The sequence below is a fragment of the Dasypus novemcinctus genome, chromosome X (assembly GCF_030445035.2).
Source record: "Dasypus novemcinctus isolate mDasNov1 chromosome X, mDasNov1.1.hap2, whole genome shotgun sequence".
NCBI classification, from domain to species: Eukaryota; Metazoa; Chordata; class Mammalia; order Cingulata; family Dasypodidae; genus Dasypus; species Dasypus novemcinctus.
Window position 1 is genome coordinate 161234602 of NC_080704.1, and position 21801 is coordinate 161256402.

At 40.5% G+C, this 21801-nt stretch overlaps 1 protein-coding gene across 2 annotated transcripts in view; it reads right to left on the minus strand.

The window, feature by feature from the left end:
* MCF2 (MCF.2 cell line derived transforming sequence) overlaps positions 1-16652 on the minus strand; it is a 182375-nt gene extending 165723 nt beyond the window's left edge. For both annotated transcript variants that reach the window (XM_058291036.2, XM_058291035.2), the window contains exon 1: positions 16400-16652. In XM_058291036.2, coding sequence (XP_058147019.1) covers positions 16400-16571 — 172 coding nt within the window. In that variant the 5' untranslated portion in view covers positions 16572-16652. The remainder of the gene's footprint in view (positions 1-16399) is intronic.
* Positions 16653-21801: the final 5149 nt, after the last annotated feature.

The following is a 21801-nucleotide window of genomic DNA, read 5'->3' on the forward strand; positions in this document are numbered from 1 at the left end:
AACTTTCCATTCTCTAACCACATTCTACTCTCTGGTGACTTCTATTCTAGCTATTAACTCCATGAGTTTGCTCATCATATTTAATTCATGATAGTGAGGTCATACAATATTTGTCCTTTTGTGCCTGGTTTACTTCACTCAACATAATGTTCCAGATTCATCCATGATGTCATATGCTTCATGATTTCATTTCTTCTTGGAGCTGCATAAAATTCCATCGGGTGTATACACCACAGTTTGTTTAACCATTCATTAGTTGATGGACACCTGGGTTGTTTCCATCTTTTGGCAATCGTGAATAACACCGCTATGAACACTGTTGTGCAGATGTCTGCTCGTAACTCTGCTCTCAGCTCTTCTCGGTATATCCCAGGTCACATGGCAAGTCTATATTCAACTTCCTCAGGAAATGCCAAATAGTCCTCCACAATGCCTGTACCATTCTACAGTCCTACCAACTTTCCTATCTCTCCAGATTCTCTCCAACACTTGTAGTTTTCTGTCTTTTTAATAGTGGACATTCTAGTAGTTGTGAAATGATGTCTCACTGTAGTTTTGATTTCTAAGATCCAAATTTTAAACCAGCTATTGTGTTCTAGAAAGCACAGATTTGACTAAATATAATAAAACATGGGTAAATAAAAAGTCTTGCCTTCATGCTCCAAAAAAAACCAATTATACAACGATAGGATGGGAAACTGTAGAGGGCTCGAACGCTGGTCCCCCAATAACACATGCCCATGTCTTAATCCTCCCAAACTGTAAATGTGGCCTCATTGGGAAAAGGGGTCTTTTCAAATGTAATTCAATTGAAAGTCTCAAAATGAGGTCATCCTGGATTATCTGGTTGGGCCCTAAATCCAATGACAAGTGTCCTCATAAAAGACACACAGAGGAAAGATGGGTAGAAGCCAGGGGGAAAAACCACCCTACCTATAGAGGAACAAAGATAAGAATTACATACATTCTCTTCAGAAGCCATACAAACAATAAACAAGTGGAGTGAAATATTTAAAGTGTTGAAAAAAAAAAAAACCCATAGAATTATGTATCAAGCAAAATTAACCCTCAAAAGTAAAGGAGAAATAATGACTTTCTCAATTATAAATTGAGGAAGTGGGAGGAACCAGCAAGATGGCGGCGGAGTAAGGCGCTCCTAGAGTCAGCTCCTGCCACAGGGCAGTTAGCAAACACCCGGAGCTCTCTGGAGCAAGCTGAAGCACCTGTTTGGGGGCTCCAGGAGACCAGAAGAGCATCCTGCAATGTCCTTGGGAGAGTGGAAGGAGGAGACTTCCCATCTGTAGAGAAGACTCGTAAGTAGAGTGCTCCACACCCCAGAGGCTGGTGCCCATCCTCCACTGTGGGCACAAGCCACCTCGGGAGCTGTTCTGCTGCTGGAATTGGAAGCTCCACTTCCAAAAACGGGGGAGGAAGAGATGGTTGGGCACCAATTTCAGCTATGATGAGTAAATTCAGCAGGCTACAGTATGATCATGAGAACAGCTAAGGTTTGAGCCTGTCCAAGTCAGAAAGAGGCCAGGAGCCACCATCTTAACTCCGCGCCTGGCACGAAGGGAAGCGGGGCGGACTGAGGATCCCAGTGCTGGTGGGGACCGGCTTCTTCCCACCCAGGTCAAAGTGCAGCTCTAGCCTGCATCCCAGTGCCACCTCCAGCAGGGAGGAAGCTGCAGGGACCTGCGCCAGCCTCTCCAGGAAATTACCGGCCAAGCTGCAGAGGCCTGTGATTATCCCACTCTAGCAGCACAAGCCGCCCCAGGAGCTGCTCTGCCACAGGAATTAGAAGCTCCATTTCCCAGAAGCAGGGGAGGAGGAGACAGTTGGCTGCCGATTTCAGTTACTGATTGGGAGACTTGGCTGACTAAGAGATAACCCTGGGAACAGCTGGGTCAGAAAGAGGCCAGTAGCCGCCATTCTGACTCCGCCTCCAGCCTGAAGGGAGCAGGGCTGACAGTTTCTTTCACACAGATCAGCCTGAAGCCTGCCTAGGCTTCAGCCCTGCCTCTGGCAGGGAGGAGGCTGAGGAGCCCTGCACCAGCCTATACGGGTAACTGCAGGTAACTTTGGCTGGCATAGATTGACAATCAGAAGTCTACCAGGGCAATTGTGGTCATCTTGGACTCGCACTGCATAGATTGCTGCCCACACCTGCAGCTCCATCCCTGCACCAGGTAGGGGAGAAAGGGATGTGAAGCTTCATCGGTCTCTCTGGGCAACTACAGTCTAGGCCTGCACGTGGATTATTCCACATAGCTCTAACTCTGTCCCAACCCCTGGCAAAGGAGAAAATTGGAAGAAGCTTCATTGGTCCCTGGTGCAATGAGGGAAGCCTGAGCCTCCACAGCTTACAGCACCAACTACATGTTTGGCTCCTACTGCATAACCAGCAAGGGAGAAACAATAGGAAGCCCAAAACTAGAGAGAAAAACTGCACCCAGAAAAAATACTCTAGTAAGCCAGATGCCAAGACACAAACCAAAAATTACAATCCACACCAAGAAACAGGAAGCTATGGCCCAGTTAAAGGAAAAAGATAAGCCTCCAGATGACATAAAGGAGTTGAGACAACTAATTATAGATGTTCAAACAAATCTCCTTAATAAATTCAATGAGATGGCTAAAGAGATTAAGGATATTAAGAAGACATTGGATGAGCACAAAGAAGAATTTGAAAGCATATGTAGAAAAATAGCGGATCTTATGGAAATGAAAGGTGCAATCAATGAAATTTAAAAAACATTGGAATAATATAATAGCAGATTTGAGGAGGCAGAAGAAAGGATTGGTGAGCTTGAAGAAATGGCCTCTGAAAGTAAACAAACAAAAAACAGATGAAGAAAAGAATGGAAAAAATTGAACAAGGTCTCAGGGAACTAAATGACAGTAAAAGGCATGCAGACATACTTGTCATGGGTGTCTCAGAAGAAGAGAAGGAAAAAGGGGCAGAAGGCATATTTGAAGAAATAATGGTAGAAAGTTTCCCAACCCTATTGAAGGACATAGATATCCCTGTCCAAGAAGCATAATGTACTCCCATCCGAAATAATCCCAATGGACCAACTCCAAGACACACACTCATAAGAATGTCAAATGCCAAAGACAAAGAGAGAATTCTGAGAGCAGCAAGAGAAAAGCAATGCATAACATATGAGGGATATCCAATAATATTAAGTGCTGATTTCTCACCAGAAACCATGGAGGCAAGAAGACAGTTGTCTGATATATTTAAGATACTACAAGAGAAAAACTTCCAGCCAAGAATCTTATATCCAGCAAGACTGTCTTTTCAAAATGAGGGCGAGTTTAGAATATTCACAGATAAACAGAAACTGAGAGAATTTCTAAGCAAGAGACCAGATTTTCAGGAAGTACTAAAGGGTGTGCTAGAGCCTGAAAACAAAATACAGGAGAGAGAGGCCTGGAAGAGAGTCTAGAAATGAATATTATATCAATAAAAGTAAGTAAAAGTGTCAAAAGAGTGGTGAAAATAAAATATGACAGATAAAACCCAAATAGGAATAAATTTAACGAATGATGTAAAGCACTTGTATTCAGAAAACTGCAACTCAATGTTAAACAAATAAAAAAAAGGCCTATATAACTGGAAGAACATCCCATTCTCATGGGTTGGAGGACTAAATATCATTAAGATGTCAATTCTACCCAAATCAATATACAGATTTAATGCAATACTGATAAAAAATTCCACCAGCATTAAAGAAAAAAATTGAAAACACCATCATTAAATTTATTTGGAAGGGTAAGGAGTCCTGAATAGTCAGAAACATCATAAAAAGGAAAAGTGAACCCTCATCTCTAGACTTTAAATCATAATACCTACCTATAGTGATAAAAACAACATGGTACTGCCCTAAAGACAGACACAATAGACCAATGGAACCAAATTCATGGTTCAGAAACAAATCCTGACATGTATGGTCAAGTGATTTTTGACCAGCCTGTCAAACTCACACAGCTCGGGCAGAACAATCCATTCAACAAACGTTGCTGAAAGAATTGGACGTCCATAGCTGAAAGAAGGAAAGAGGACCCCCATCTCACAATTTATCCAAAAACTAACTCAAAATCAATTTTTAAAAAAAACTAAAAATAAAAGCAAGAACCATAAAATTTCTAGAAGAAATTATTGGAAAATATCTTCAAGACCTGGTGGTAGGTAGTGGATTTTAAAAGGAGATAAGAGAAGGACTGAGTGGACTACTGATGTTTAATGTATGTAGAAGTTTTAATTAGCTTTACTATAAAATTGTGGAAATGTATAGAGTGGATGGTAACACACAGTGAGCAGCAGCTAGTTTATAAATGGGGATGTGATTGAAAATGGTAGTGTAGTACTATAAACACCAATTGACAGAATGCTTGAGAATACTCTAGGAACTGGATAGCACAGTAAACCAAGAGATGGGTGAGAATTGTGGTTGATGGTACAGACGCAAAAGTGTCCTTTGTTAGCTAGAGCAAATGTATATCGCTACTGCAGGGTGTTGGCAATGTGGAGAAGCATGGGAAAAATACAGCTGGAGTGATCTATGGACTGTGATTAATAGTAATAATATAATATTCTTGCATCTATGCAAAAGATGTACTGTGTTGATACTGAGGCAGTATGGAAAATGTGAGCCAAATATACACTACCAACATGGCAATAATCAGATCATATTATTTTATCTGTAGCAAATGACATACCATATTGTGGTGTGTTGATGTAGGGGTGTTGTTTGGGAATTCTGCACATGTGCATGATTGTTTTATAAGTTTACAATTTCTGTCATAAAAAATATATATTTAAAAAATAATAAAAGGTTGGGTTGGTAGAAAAACACACCAAACGTAAGATAAGAACTATGATTAGTAGTAAGATTTTGACAGTGTTCTTTCATAGTTTGTAACAAACATCTCACGACAATGCAAGGTGTTGGTGGAGGGTTGATGTATGGGACCCCTGTATGATGTTAAACATGTTTGTTTTGTAAGTTTACAACTTTTACTATACACTTATTGTTTATGTATATTCATATATAAATGATATAAAGATAATAATTGGATTGGTTAGAGGAAAATACTTTGTTTAGTAGTAATATTTTGACAATGCTCTTTAATCATTAGTTAAAAAGGTTTAAAAACAATGCAAGTTATTGGTGGTAGGGTGAGATGTTATATATGTTTGTTTGATGTTATATATGTTTGTTTTGTAGGTTCACAACTACTATACGTTTATTGTTTATGTATGTTTATGTATGAGTGATATATTTCAATAAATCTTAAAAAAAATTGAGGAAGTGTGTTCCCAGTAGGTCTGCTTTGCAGGAAATGTTAAAAGATATTCTTGAGGGAAGCAGATGTGGCCCAAGTGACTGGGCTCCCATCTACCATATAGGAGGTCTGGGGTTTGATTCTCGGGACCTCCTGGTGAAGACAAGCTGGTCCAAAGGGAGAGCTGGCCCAGGCAGAGTGCTGGCATGAGTGGAGTGCTGGTCTGTTCAAGAGTGCTGGCCCACACAGCAAGCTGGTCTGAGAAGAGAGCTGGCATAGCAAGATGACACAACAAAAAGAGACACAGAGGAGAAACAATAAGAGATGCAGCAGACCAGAGAGCTGAAGTGGTGCAAGAGACTGAGCACCTCTCTCCCACTCCGGAAGGTCCTAGGATCGTTTCCTGGTGCCGCCTAAAGAGATGACAAGCAGACAGAGAAGAATGAACAGCGAGTGGACACAGTGAGCAGACAATGCGGGGTGAGGGGAGAAATAAAAATAAATAAATATTTAAAAAGCGATATTCTTCAGAGACAAACTGATAGATCAGGAGCTCAGATCTACATTAAAAAGGAAGATAATTAAAAAGAAATAAATGAAGGTAAAGTGAAATCTTCCCTTTTTCTAAATTGATCAAATAGATAACAGTTTGTTCAAAATAATGCTAGAAACAATATATTGGATGGTTATAGCTTATGGACAAATGCTATGAATGACAGCAATTTTATAAGGAATGACAGGGAGGAATTAAGAATCTTCTATTATAAGGTACCCGCACTTACCATGAAACATTATAGTGCTAGTTGAAAGTGGACTTATATGAATTGTAAATGTTTATTTCAAAGTCTAGGAAAACCACTAATTTTTAAAAGACATATAATTGATATGGTGAGAAAATGAAAACATAACAAGTGCTCAATTATGACCAGAGAAGTCTGTATAAGAGTGGAAACCAAAAAAAGGAAGAAAAGAAGAAAGAAAGAAAAAGGAAAAAAGTATCAAATATCATAGGTATTGTATTAGTCAGCCAAAGGGGTACTGATGCAAAATACCAGAAATTGGTTGGTTTTTATATAGGGTATTTATTTGGGGTAGGAGCTTACAGATATCAGGCTATAAGCATAAGTTACTTCCCTCACCAAAGTCTATCTTCACATGTTGGAGCAAGATGGCTGCCGACGTCTGCAAGGGTTCAGGCTTCCTGGGTTCCTCTCTTCCAGGGTCTTGCTTCTGTTTCCTCTGTGAGCTTACTTCCCTGGGCTCCAGCTTAAGGCTTTAGCACCAAACTCTGACATCAAAAACCCTCAACCCTGTCCTTTGCCATGCCTTTTATCTGTGAGCCCCCACTCACCAAGGGGTGGGGACTCAATGCCCTAATGACGTGGCCCAATCAAAGCCCTAATCATAACTTAATCATGCCCAGGTACAGGCCAGATTACAAACATAATCCAGTATCTATTTTTGGAATTCATAATCTTATCAAACTGCTACAGGTATCAATCAAAATATATCAATAATCGCCTTAGATGTGAATGGTCTAAATACAATTACAAGACAGTGAATGTAAGAATGGACAATAGAAATCACTTGAAAAATACAGGCATAGCAGAAATTAAAAGGATTACAAGAGAATACCATGAGCAATTGCATGCCAACAAATTATAATTATCTAGAGGTAATGAACAAATTCCTACAACATGGACCTTATATAAATGGACTCAAGTAGAAATGGAAACCCTATAATAAGTAAAGAGAATGAATCAGTAATCAAATACCTCCCAGTAGAAGAAAGATTGAGACCAGATGGCTTCATTTTCCTTTTTACAATTTTTTTTTTAAATATTAAAAAAAATTTTTTTAAGATACTTAGATTACATAAATGTTACATAAAAAATACAGGGATTCCCATATGCCCCACTCCCCAACCCCCCACATTTTCCACATAAACAACATTCTTTATTAGTGTGGTATATTCATTGCAATTGATAAATGCATTATGGGACCTTGCCACTGAGCATTGATTATAGTTTACATTGTAGTTTACATACTCTCCCACACAATTCTGTAGGTCATGGGAAGATATATAATGGCCTATTTCTGTCTTTGCAATGTCATTCAGGATGATTCCCAAGTCCTGAAATTGCCCCTATATTACACCTATTTTTCCCTCTCCTTGCCCTCAGAGCCTCCAGTGGCCACTGCCTCCACATCAGTCTTCTAATTTCTTCCATGGCTAGAATCAGAATAAGTCTATAGTAGTAGAATACCAGAAAGTCCACTCTAGTCCATATTTTATTCCCCAATCCTGAGGATTCTGAGATGGTGATGTCCACTCCACCTCTAATTGAGAGGGGGCTCTGATCCCATACAGCCGATGGATGGGACTCTCTTGCTTGCAGTTATGGGTTCTCTCGTTTCATTGGTATCATGGCTGTCCATCCTTACCTCCTTGTTAGTTGTCCTCAGTGACTCCAATGAGCTGGAGAGTGGGTGTTACAACTCCGCTCAGGCTCAGGGCCTAGCTAGCCCTTGGACAGCCCAAAGATTTATGTCTCTTGGATGTACACCTACCAGCTCCAGCACCAACTATAGGTTCAAATAGAAGGGACAGATGAGCTATGTGTAGGGAAGCCATAACTGAATCCAACTCTGTCACACTCAGGAGCACAAAGACCAAAGTATGGCCCACTGGCAAGGTGCCAAAATCCGGGGCTATCTGCCCTGACCATAGGACCTGGGTGTCTCCAGAGCCCTCAGGAGCCCCACTATTTGGGGTAGTAGCTACTTTGGCAGTCTATGAGATCCTGCCTTGACATGCATACGTGTTACCTCTGGGAAGACCTCCTGACTCATTCTGAAGTCTCTTAGCCATATAAACTCATTTGTCTTTACCTTTTCCCGCTTTTATTCAAAAGACCAGATGGTTTCAATGGTGAAATGCACCAAACATTCCAAGAGATGAGTGCCAATACTTCTCAAATGTTCACAAAAAATTGAACAGGAGGGAATACTTCCCAAAACATTCTAGGAGGCCAGCATCACCCTAATAACAAAGCCAGATGATGATATTACAAGAAAAGAATATTACAGAATAAAATCCCTCATGAATATGGATGTAAAAATCCCCAATAAAATACTAGCAAACAGAATTCAACAGCACATTAAAAGAATTACACACTATGATCAAGTGAGATTTATCCCAGATATGCAAGGGCGGTTCAACATAAAACCAATTAATGTAATACATCACAGTAATAGAATAAAGAAAAAACCACATGATCATTTCATTTGACACAGAAAAGTCAGTTGACAAAAGTCCTCACTCCTTCCTGATAAAAGCACTCGGAAAATGAGGAATGGAAAGAAACATCCTCAGCATGATAAAGAGCATAAAAGAAAAACCCAGAGTTAATGATACTCAATGGTGAAAGATTGGAAGTTCCTCCCCCACCCCAAGATTAGGAACAACAGAAATATGCCCACTATCACCAGTGTTATTCAGCATCATACTAGGAGTTCTAACCAGTGCAATTAGGTAAGAAAAAGGAATAAAAGGCATCCAAACTGGAAAGAAAGAAGTAAAACTCTCCTAATTTGCAGAAGACATGAGAAAATCCATAAGACAGCTATGAGAGCTAAAAAACTAATTTAGCAAAGTGGCAGGGTACAGGATCAACATGCAAAAATCAGTGATATTTCTATACACTAGTAATGAGCAATTTGAAGGGTAAATCAAGAAAAAATTCCATTTACAATAGCAACTAAAGAAGATCTAAGATGGAGTAAAGGAATGGCAGGCTGCACTCTTCCTCCAGAAACTGCAGGAAGGTAGGTAGGATTACCTGGAAGAAGGGAAGCCATGGGGCTGCAGAGGCAATTGGAGAGGGCAGCTAGAAAGAGTGGACCCAACTGGCCAGGGGAGAGAGAAGCAATGGGAGATAAGGCAGGCAAGCTAGTGCCCAGCCAGCTCAGAGAGGGAAACCAGGGAATGATTTAGCTGAAGGACCAGTGCTCAGCCGGCTCTGAGAGCAAGGAAAGTCACTGGGTGACAAGGGGTACATACTGATGGATGCCCAGAAGACTCCTGGGGTGGGGGAGCTGTAGGGAAAAGAGGTGTGGCAACTGGCACCCAGTCAGCTTAGGAGGAGAGAGGAAGGGGGGGTTGGGCAGAGAGTTAGGATCTGAGCTACTTCCAGGGAAATAGAAAGGTGCCAGCTGGCACTGAAGGGGCTCCAGGGAGAGGGGAAGGGAAATGATCAGGTGGGCTGTCACACACTCCTGCCCTGGGAGAGAGAGGAAATGGGTCAGTGAGGAGGTGGGCTGACAGGCACCTAACAGCCTGGGTGAGAGTGGAGCTGGGAGAGGAAGCAGGTGAGCTGTCAGAAGCCCAAGCGACCTGAGGGAAAGGTAGATGGGGAAAGGCAGATGGCAAGCTGTCAGGCACCCAACCAGCCCAGAAGAGAAGGGAGCCAGAGAGCCACCTAACAGGTAGTCAGGCACCCAGCCACCTCCCTGGGGGGTGGGAAGCTGTGGGACAAGCAGCCTCATGACAAGGAACTCAGACTGAGATTTATTTTAGTATTTTTAGTTTTTATTTATTCTTTATTTCTTTCTGTACATCCGGGTGCGTTACCTGTGGAGGCTGAACTACAGGATGCTTGGTGAGCACTAGCAACCTGAGACAGTTGCCAGTGGACTAAGAGGGAGGCCTGATTTTTTTCTTTTTTCTTTCTTTTTTTTCCTTCCTTATTTTCTTTATTTCATTTCTTTCTTTCTTTTGTCCCCTCTTCCTTTGCTTTTCTTTCATTCTACCTTCTTTTGTTTAGTCTTAATTTTCTTTCTTCTCTTCTCATCTTTCTGATTTCTTATTTTATTCCTCCTTGTCGTCGTCCTCCTCCTCCTCCTGCCCTCCCCCATCCCCTTTTTTATGGTTTTAATATTTTTTGGAGGAACATGGGCAACTAGGATGATATAGAATAATAAGGGGAACCAAGTACCAAAGAGGATGCTTACCACAAAACAAAATGAAATAAAATCCTAGAGTAGAAAGAGAAGCCAATACACACACACACACACAATAAACCCATCAAGATAAACAGATGTCTAGATCCAGGAAAAATTACAAACCATACTAAGAAACAGGAAGATACGACCAAGTCTAACAAAAAAACTAAAAAGCAGGAGGAGATGCAGAACAAGAAAAAACTAATTAAGGATGTCCAAACAAATATAATCAACTTAGTGAAGTGAAGGAAGAAATAAGGAATATTAAGAAGACACAGGCGGGACATACAGAAGAAATACAAACATAAGATAACAGATCAGATGGTGATGAAAGGCACAATGCAAGAAATAAAAAATAAGCACATAACAGCAGATTTGAACAGGAAGAGGAAACAATTAGTGATGCTGAAGATACAACAACTGAAATTACACAGGTTGTAGAACAGATAGATAAAAAGATAAAAAATTCATCAGGGATTCAGGTAATTGAATGAAAACATGAAACAGGCAAACATATGCATTATAGGCATCTCAGAGGGAGAAGAGAAGGGAAAGGGTGCAGAAGGAGTGTTGGAGGAAATAAAGGTTGAAAACTTCCCAACTCTTACTCTTATGGATGTACATGTCCAGGAAGAACAGCACACTCCAAACAGTATAAATCCTAACAGGCCTACCCCAAAATACATACTTATTAGATTGTCAAACACTCAAGACAAAGAGAAAATAATGAAAGCAGCAAGAGAAAAGAGATACATCACATATTAGGGAAAATTAAGATTCATCACTGATTTCTCACCTGAAACCAGGGAGGTGAGAAGGCAGTGGTATGACATAGTTATGATCCTAAAAGAAAAAAACTGCCAGCCAAGAATTCTGTATCCAACAAAGCTGGCATTCAAAAATGAAGCAGATGACACAACAAGATGCTGCAACAAAAAGAGACACAGATTCCTGTGCTGCTGACAACAACAGAAGCAGACAAAGAAACAAGGTACAGCAAATAGACACAGAGAACAGACAACTGGGGCGGGTGGGGGGGGATAAATAAATAAGTAAATCTTTTTAAAAAATGAAGCAGAGTTCAAAATATTCACAGATAAACAGAAATTGAGGGAATATGCCAACAAGAGTCCTGCCCTTCAAGAAATACTAAAGGGAGTTCTGCAGGTTGAAAGGAAAAAACAGGGGAGTGAAGGTTGGCGAAGAGTGTAGAAAGAAAGATTATTATTATTTTTTTAAAGATTTATTTATTTTATTTATTTCTCTCCCCTTCCCCCCTCACCCCAGTTGTCTGTTCCCTGTGTCTATTTGCTGCGTGTTCTTCTTTGAACGCTGCTGTTGTCAGCGGCACAGGAATCTGTGTTTCTTTTTGTTGTGTCATCTTGTTGTGTCAGCTCTCCATGTGTGCGGCACCATTCCTGGGCAGGCTGAGCTTTCTTTCGTGATGGGCAGCTCTCCTTATGGGGTGCACTTCTTGCACGTGGGGCTCCCCTACACGGGGACACCCCTGCATGGCACGGCACTCCTTGCGCACATCAGCACTGTGCATGGGCTAGCTCCATGTGGGTCAAGGAGGCCTGAGGTTTGAACTGCGGACCTCCCATGTGTAAAAGGATGCCCTAACCACTGGGCCAAGTCCACTTCCCAAAAGGAAGATTATTAATAAGAGTTACTGAAAGGATAAATAGAGAAATAAAGACAAAATATGACTTTATAAACTTAAAAAATGGCTAATGTAAGTACTATCTTGACAATAATAACACTGAATGTTAATGGATTAAACTCAGCAATCAAAAGACACAGATTGGCAGAATGTAAAAGGACATATGACCAACCAATATGCTGTCTACAAGAAACTCACCTTAGACCCAGGGATATAAGGAGGTTACAAATGAAGGTTTGGAAAATGATTTTACATGCAAACATAACCAAAAAGGGCAGGAGTACCTATACTAATGTCATTCAGAATGTCACAATCTGTCCTGGTTAAGGGGGGAGCAGAGGCCCAGACTTTGGGGCTCTCTCACCAGATATGAGCTCTTGGGCACATCACACAACGCTTCTATAGTTTCTGTTTGGAGATTGACATCTACAAAATGGAGGTAACACTGCCACCTACTTCACATGATTTGGGGGCTTTTGTAAAAATAAAAAAGAATATTATCATATTAAACATCATGATATTAAATGCTTTATGTATTTTTTTAATCAGACAAAATAGATGGTAAATGCAAAACTATTATAAGGGACAAAGAAGGACACTATATATTAATAAAAGGTGTAATCTATGAAGAAGAAAGAACAATCATAAATATTTATGCACCTAACCACAGTGCCCCAAAATACATGAGACAAACAATGGCAAAACTAAGGAGAGAAATAGATGCCTCTATAATCATTGTGGGGGAATTTAATACACCATTATTATCATTAGACAAAACATCTCAACATAGTGTTAATAAAGAAACAGAAATCTTGAATAATATGTTAGAGGAACTAGATTTAATACACATATTCAAAACATTACATCCAAGTACAGCAGGATATACAGTCTTTTTAAGTGCACTGGATCATTCTCCAGGATAGACTACATGCTAGGTCACAGAACAAGTCTCAATGAATTCAGAAAGACTGAAATTATACAAACTAATTTCTCTAACCACAATGGAATGAAACTGGAAATTAATAAACAGCAGAGAACCATAATAGGCACAAATATATAGAAGTTAAACAAGACACTCTTAAGTAATCAGTGGGTCAAGGAGGAAATTGCTAAAGAAATCAGTAACTACCTTGAAAAAAATGAAATGAAAACACAACATATCAAAACTTATGGGATGCAGTTAAAGCTGTGCTGATAGGGAAATATATAGCCATAAATGCCTAAATTTAAAAAGACGAAAGAGCTAAAATTAAAGACCTAACTGTACACCTGGAGGAACTAGAAAAAGAACAACATACTAATCCCAAAGCAAGAAGAAAGAAGGAAATAACAAAGATTAGAGCAGAATGAAATGAAATTTAGAATAAAATTAAAAGCACTAGAAAAAATTACCAGGCCAAAAACTGGTTCTTGGAGAAGATAAAGAAAATTGACAAACCCCTAGCTAGACTAACAAAGAAAACAAGGGAGAAGATGCAAATAAATAAAATTTAATACAATAGAGGGGATATCACCACAGATCACCAGAAATAAAGAATATTATAAGAGGATACTTTGAAAAACTTTATGCCAACAAGATGGATAACTTAGATAAAATGGACAAATTTCAAGAATCACACAAGCAACAAACATTGATGAAAGAAGAAATAGAAGAACTCAACAGGCCAATCACAACTAGTGAGATGGAATTAGTCATCAAAACCTCCCAACCAAGAAAAACCCAGGATGAAATGGATTCATGGGTGAATTCTTCCAATCACCCCAGGATGAATTAACACCAGTCCTGCTTAAACTCCCCCAAAAAATAGAAGTGGAGGGAACATTAACTAACTCATTTTATGAAGCCAACATTACCCTTAATACCAAAGCCACATAAAGATGCTGTAAGAAAGGAAAGTTACAGACCAGTCTCTCTAATGAACTTTTTAAAAAAGAGATTTATTATTTATTTATTTCTCTTCCCTTCTCCCCACCCCCCGCCCCAGTTGTCTCTTCTCTGTGTCCATTCACTGTGTGTTCTTCTGTGTTCCCTTCTGTTCTTGTCAGCGGCACTGGGGATCTTATGTCTCTTTTTATTGCATCATCTTGTTGCATGAGCTCTCTGTGTGTGTGGCTGCCACTCCTGGGCAGGCTGAACTTTCTTTCACACTGGTGGCTTTCCTCACAGGGGCACACTCCTTGTGTGTGGGGCTCTCCTATGTGGGGGACACTGCTGCGTGGCAGGGCACTCCTTGTGTGCATCAGTACTGCACGTGGGCCAGCTCCACATAGGTCAAGGAGGTCCTGGGTTTGAACTGTGGACATCCCATGTGGTAGGCAGACACTTTATCTGTTGAGCCAAGTCCGCTCCCCTCTCTATAATAAACTTAGATGCAAAAATCCTCAACAAAATACTTGCTAACCAAATCCAAAAATTCATCAAATTATACACCATGATCAAGTAGATTTTATCCAGGTATGCAATTATGGTTCAACATAAGAAAATCAATCAATGTAATACACCACATTAACAGATTTAAAGAAAAAATCACACAATCATCATCTCTAGTGGTGCAGAAAAGGCATTTGACAAATACAGCATCTTTTCTTGATGAAAACACTTCAAAGGATAGGAATAGAAGGAAACTTCCTCAACATGATAAAGGGTATATATGAAAACCCACAGCTAACATCATACTCAATGGTGAAATGCTAAAGGCTTTCCCTCTAAGATTTGGAATAAGACAAGGATGTCCACTGTCGTGACTCTTATTTAACAATGTATTAGAAGTACTTGTTCAAGCACTTATGCAAGTAAAAGAAATAAAAGGCATCCAAATTGGAAAGAAGTAAAACTTTCATCATTTGCAGATGATACGATCTTATAAATAGAAAGCCCTGAAAAATCTACAACAAAGCTTCTAGAGCTGATAAGCAAGTTAAGTGTCAGGATATAAGATCAACATTCAAAAGTCAGTAGCATTTCTGTACACTAATAATGAGCAATCTGAGAAGGAAACCAAGAAAAAAATTCCATTTACAATAACAATTAAAAGAATCAAATATCTAGGAATAAACTTAATTATGGATATAAAGGACTAGTTCACAAAAAACTACACAAAATTGTTAAAGTAAATCAAAGAAGACCTAAATAAGTGGGAAAATATTCCATGCTTAGGGATTGGAAGACTAAATATCATTAAAGGTCTAACCTACCCAAATTGATTTACAGATTTAACTCAATCCCCATAAAAAGTAAGGTAGCATTTTTTTACTGAACTGGAAAAGTCAATTGTAAAATTTATTTCGAAGGGCAAGGGGCTCTCAAGAGCCAAAAACACATTGAAAAAGAAAAAAAAAAAGTGGAAGAATCATGGTACCTGACTCAAATCATACCATAAAGCTACAGTGGTCAAAACTGTATTGTATTACACAAGAAGAGACGTACTGACCATTGGAATCAAATTGAGAGTTATGATATAGACCTACACATATATGGCCAACTGATATTCAACAAGGCCACCAAGCCCACTCAGCAGGAACAGAACAGTCTCTTCAACAAATAGTGCTGGAAGATCTGGATATCCATATCCAAAAGAATGAGAAAGGATCACCATCTCATGCCCTATACAAAAATTATCACAAGATGGATCTAAGACCTAAGTATAAGAGCCAAGACCATAAAGCTCCTAGAAGATAACACAGAGAAGCATCTATGAAATCTTGTAATAGGAAATGGTTTCATAAACTTTATACCCAAAGCGAAAGCAATGAAAGAAAAGTAGATAAAATAGACCTCCTCAAAATTAAAATCTTTTGTGTTTCAAAGGAGTTTGTTCAGAAAGTGAAAAAGCAGTGTAAGCAATGGGAGAAAATATTTAAGAACCACAGACAATAAGGGTCTACTATACAGCATATATAAAGAAATTCTACATCTAGAAAATATAAAAGACAAACAACCCATTTTAAAAATGGGCAAGAGATTTGAATAGACACTTTTCCAAAGTGGAAATACAAATGGCTAAAAAGCACATGAGGACAACCAGCAAGACGGCAGCAGAGTAAGGTGCTCTTAGAGTCAGCCCCTGCTACAGGGCACCGAGAAAACAACCAAAGCTATCTAAAGCACCTGTATGAGGGCTCCAGGAGACCAGAAGAGCATCCTGCAACATCCCTGAAGGAACGGAAGGAGGAGACTGCCCATCTGCAGAGAAGACTCATAAGTAGAGCGCTCCACGCTGTGGAGGCTGGGGCCCATCCTCCACTGGAGGCATAAGCTGCCTCAGGAGCTGTTCTGCGGCTGGAATTGGAAGCTCCACTTCCAAAAACAGGGGAGGGAGAGAAGGTTGGGCACCAACTTCAGCTACTGATGAATAAATTCAGCGGGCTACAGTATAATCCTGAGAACAGCTAAAACTTGAGCCTGTCCACGTCAGAAAGAGCCAGGAGCCGCCATCTTACCTCTGCCCCCAGCACAGGTGAAGCGGGGTGGACTGAGAATCCCAGTGCTGGTGGAGACCGGCTTCTTCCCATCCAAGTCAGATTGCAGCTCTAGCGTAGGCCTCAGCCCCACCTCTGTCAGGGAGGAAGCTGTGGGAACCCGCACCAGCCACTGTGGGAAAATACAGGCCATGCCCCGGAGGCTGGGGATTATCCTACTTTGGCAGCGCGAGCCGCCTCAGGAGCTATTCTGTGGCTGGAATTGGAAGCTCTGTTTCCGAAAACCAGGAGAGGAAGAGACAGTTGGCCACCGATTTCAGCTACTGATCAGTCAGTTTGGCTGGCTAAAGTATAGCCCTAAGAACAGCTAAAGTTCGAACCTATCCAAGTCAGAAAGAGCGGGTGGCCGTGATTTTGTCTCCGCCCCCAGCCTGAGGGGAAGCCGGGCTGACCAAATACCACAGTGACAGTAGGAACTGAACTGTCTTCTTTCACCCAGATCAGCCTGCAGCTCTAGCCTAGGCTTGAGGCCCACCTCTAGCAGGGAGGAAGCAGGTGAGCTCTGCACCAGCCTTTCCATGTAACTGCAGGTACATTTGGCTGGCATAGACTGAATAGCTGGAAGTGAACAAGGGCAACTGCAGTCATTTTGGACCTGCATGGCATAGATTGCTGCCCATACCTACAGCTCCATCCCCACCCCAGGCAGGGGAGAAAGGGGCATGAAGCTTCATCACTCTCTGGGCAACTATAGTCTAGGCCTGCATGAGTTAGATTATTACACACAGATGTGGCTTTGTCCCCACCTCCACCAAAGGAGAAAGGTGGGAGAGCTTCATCCATCCCTGGGGCAAGGAGGGCAGCTTGAGCCTCCGCAGCTTGCAGCACCAACTACATCCTTGGCTCCTACTACACAATCAGCAAAAGAGAATGGGCAAGAAAGCCCTAAACTAAAGAGAGAAAGTGCACCCAGAATAAATACATATAGTAAGCCAGATGCCAAGACACCAACAAGAAATTACAATCCACACCAAGAAACAGGAAGATATGACCCAGTTAAAGGGACAAGATAAGCCTCCAGATGACATAAAGGATTGAGACAACTAATCAAACAATCTCCTTAGCAAATTCAATGAGATGGCTAAAGAGATTGAGTCAGGAGGTCTTCAGAGGGGTAATGCTTACACACACTTCAGCAGGGTACCAGAGACAGCCAAAATAGATAGAATCCCAGGTACTGTTTCTCTTGAGGGCTACAATGATCCAAAGGTTCTATGGCCATGGCATATGGCTCTGGAGTTCAGTGCCGTGTCAGTTGGCCCTACTTTGGAGTTTGTGTTCCTGAGTGTGATGGAGTTGGACTCAGATATGACCTTTCTACACATGCCTCTTCTGTTACTTTTACCAGACCTGTGGTTGGAGTTTGGGTTGATGTATATTCAGGAAACCTGAATCTCTGGACTGTCCATATGATAGCCAGGCCCTGGGCCTCAGCAGACTTGCAGCTCCTTTGGTCATATCCAAAGATACAAAGAGATGGCTAGGGCCTGGGAAAGCAACAGAGAAGGAGTTGCTGGGAATACTATCCTACCAGGACCCTATTCAGATCTGTGCAAAAAAAAAAAAAGGCTTCATTGGCCAGTTTAAATATGGGCTGCTCAACTGTCATGCCCCAAACCTGACAGGTCAAAGGGATGACCATCCTGAAGGACAGCAGCTCCTACCCACTGGTTTATTGGACTTACCCTGGCCAGCTAACAGGGAGGTGAAGAAGGTCAATCACCACACCAGGGAGCCAAGGGTGCCTATATCCATCATCCATGTGAAATCTAAGCCCCTTCTTGATATAGAGGGGGAGTGAACATAACCATCCCAGGGTCCACAGGATGGAGAAATAGAGTATGGATTAGAGTGTATTTACTGGTATTCTACTACAGAACTAGTGTGATTAGTAATGGAAGAAATTGTAGCATTGATGTGGAGAAAGTGGCCATGGTAGCTGCTGATGGTAGGGAGAGGGAAGAAAAGATATGATGTGGGGGCATTTTCAGGACTTGGAGTTGTCCTGGGTGGTACTGCAGGGACAGATACAGGACACTGTAGGTCCTGTCATGGCCCACTGGGTGGACTGGGGGAGAGTAAACTACAATGTAAACCACTATCCATGTGGTGCAGCAGTGCTCCAAAATGTATTCACCAAATGCAGTGAATGTGCCACAATGATGAAAGAGGTTGTTGATGTGGGAGGAGTGGGGTGAGGGGTGTGGGGGTATATGGAGACCTCATATTTTTTTAATGTAACATTTTTAAAAAATAGAGAAGGGGGAAAAAAAGAAGACATTGGATGAGCACAAAGAAGAATTTGAAAACATACATAGAAAAATAGCAGACCTTAAGGGAATGAAATGTGCAATAAATGAAATAAAAAATACACTGGAATCATTTAATAGCAGATTTGAGGAGGCAGAAGAATGGGTTGGTGAGCTTGAAGAAATAGCCTCTGAAAGCATACATACAAAAGAATGGAAAAAAATTGAACAAGTTCTCAGGGAACTAAACAACAGCAAGAGATGTACAAACATACATGGCATAGGTGTCCCAGAAGGATAAGAGAAAGGAAAAGGGGCAGAAGGAATATATGAAGAAATAATGGTACAAAATTTCTCAACTCTATTGAAGGACATAGATATCCCTGTCTAAGAAACACAACATACTCCCATCTGAATAAATCCAAATAGACCAACTCTGAGACACATACTAATCAGAATGTCAAAGGCAAAGACAAAGGGAGAATTCTGAGAGCAGCAAGAGAAAAGCAATGCATAACATATAAGGGATACCCAATAAAGATTAAGTGCTGATTTCTCATCAGAAAGCATGGAGGCAAGAAGACAGTGGTATGATGTATTTAAGATACTGCAAGAGAAAAACTTCCAGCCAAGAATCTTATATCTGGCAAGATTGTCTTTTAAAAATGAGGGCGAGTTTACAATATTCACAGAAAAACAGAAACTGAGTTTGTAAAACCAAGAGACCAGCTTTGAAAGAAATGCTATCTGAAAAGAAAAGACAGGAAAGAGAGACTTGGACGAGAGTCTAGAAATGAAGATTATCTCAGGAAAAGTAACTAAAAGTCTCAAAAGAATGGTGAAAATAAAATATGACAGATAAAACTCAAATATTTTGGAATAAATTTAACCAATAATGTAAAGTGCTTGTGTTCACAGAAGTACAAATCATTGTTAAAAGAAATCAGAAAAGACTTAAATAATTGGAAGAACATTCCATGCTCACAGATGGGAAGACTAAATATCTTTAAGAGGTTATTTCTACTCAAATTGATATACAGATTCAATGCAATCCTGATAGAAATTCCACCAGCATTTTTAAAATAAATGGAAAACATGATTATTAAATTTATTTGGAATGGTAAGGGGTCCTGAATAGGCAGAAACAATTTAAAAAAGAAAAGCAAAGTTGGAGGACTCTCATTTCTGGATTTTAAATCATATTACCTAGCTACAGTGGTAAAATCAGCATGGTACTGGCATAAAGACAGACACATTGACCAATGGAACCAAATTGATGGTTCAGAAGGAGACCCTCACATCTGTGGTCAAGTGATTTTTGACAAGCCTATCAAATTCACCCACCTTGGGCAGAACAGTCCATTCAACAAACTGTGCTGGGAGAACTGGATATCCATAGCCAAAAGAAGGAAAAAGGACCCCCATCACATACCTTATACAAAAATTAACTCAAAATGGATCAAAAACCTAAAAATAAAAGCAAGAACCATAAAGCTTCTAGAAGAAAATGTAGGAAAATATCTTCAAGACCTGGTGGTGGGTAGTGCATTTTTAAAGGAGATAAGATGAGGACTGAAATGGACTACTGATGTTTAATGTATGTGGAAGTTTTAATTAACTTTACTGTAAAAGTGTGGAAATGTATAGAGTTGATGGTAACACATTATAGTGAGTAACAGCTCGTTTATAAATGGGATCATGGCTGAAAAGGGTAGTCTAGGGATGTAAATTCCCTTTGAAAGAAAGCTAGAGAATAATCTAAGGACTGACTAACACAATAAACCCTGAGGTGGATGAGAATTGTGGTTGATGGTACAGATGTAAGAGTGTCCTTTGTGAGCTACAGCAGATGTACATCACTATGGCAGGGTGGTGTGAATGTGGAGAAGCAAGGGAAAAATACAACTGGAGAGACCTATGGACTGTGGTTTACAGTAATAATGTAATATCCATGCATCTATACCAAGGATGTACTTGCTGATAAAGGGGGGAGTATGGAAAAAGTGTGCCAAATGTACACTATGTCATAATCTGTAACAAATGTTCTGTCACAGTGTGGTATGTTGATAGAAGGGTGTTGTATGGGAATTCTGCACATGTGCATGATTGTTTTGTAAGTTTACAACTTCTGTCATAAAAATATATTTAAAAAAATAATAGGGTGGGTTGGGGGGGAAATATACCAAATGTAAGATAAGGACTATAATTAGTAAGATTTTGACAATATTCTTTCATAATTTGTAACAAATGTCTCACAACAATGCAAAGTGGTGGTGGTGGGTTGATGTATGGGACTCCTGTATGATGTCTTGCATGTTTGCTTTGTAAGTTCACAACATTTACTACACTTATTGCTTATGTATGTTCATGTATAAATGATATAGTAATAATAATAATAATAGGCTGGATTGGGGAAAATACACCATAGGTAAGGTACTTTTGTTTGTAGTAATATTTTGAGGATGTTCTTTAAACATTAGTTAAAAATGTTTCACAACAATGCAAAGTATTGGTGGTAGGGTGAGGTATGAGAGCCCTGTATGGTGCTGTGTATGTTTGTTTTGTAAGTTCACAACTATTACTATGCACTTATTGTTTATGTATGTTTATGTATGAGTGATACACTTCAATAAATTTTTTTTAAATACCAAAAAAAAAGCACATGAAAAGGTTCTCATCATTGGTAGCTATTTGAGAAATGCAAATTAAAACTACAATGAGGGAAGCAGACTTGGCCCAATGGATAGGGCATCTGCCTACCACATGGGAGGTCCGCGGTTCAAACCCAGGGCCTCCTTGACCCGTGTGGAGCTGGCCCATGCGTAGTGCTGATGTGCTCAGGAGTGCGGTGCCACGCAGGGGTGTCCCCCGTGTAGGGGAGCCCCACATGCAAGGAGTGTGCACCGTAAGGAGAGCTGCCCAACGCGAAAGAAAGTGCAGCCTGCCCAAGAATGGTGCCACACACACATGGAGAGCTGACACAACAAGATGACATAACAAGAAGAAACACAGATTCCCAGTGCCACTGGTAAGGATAGAAGTGGTCACAGAAGAACACACAGCGAATGGACACAGAAAGCAGACAACTGGGGTGGGGAGGGGTAAGGGGAGAGA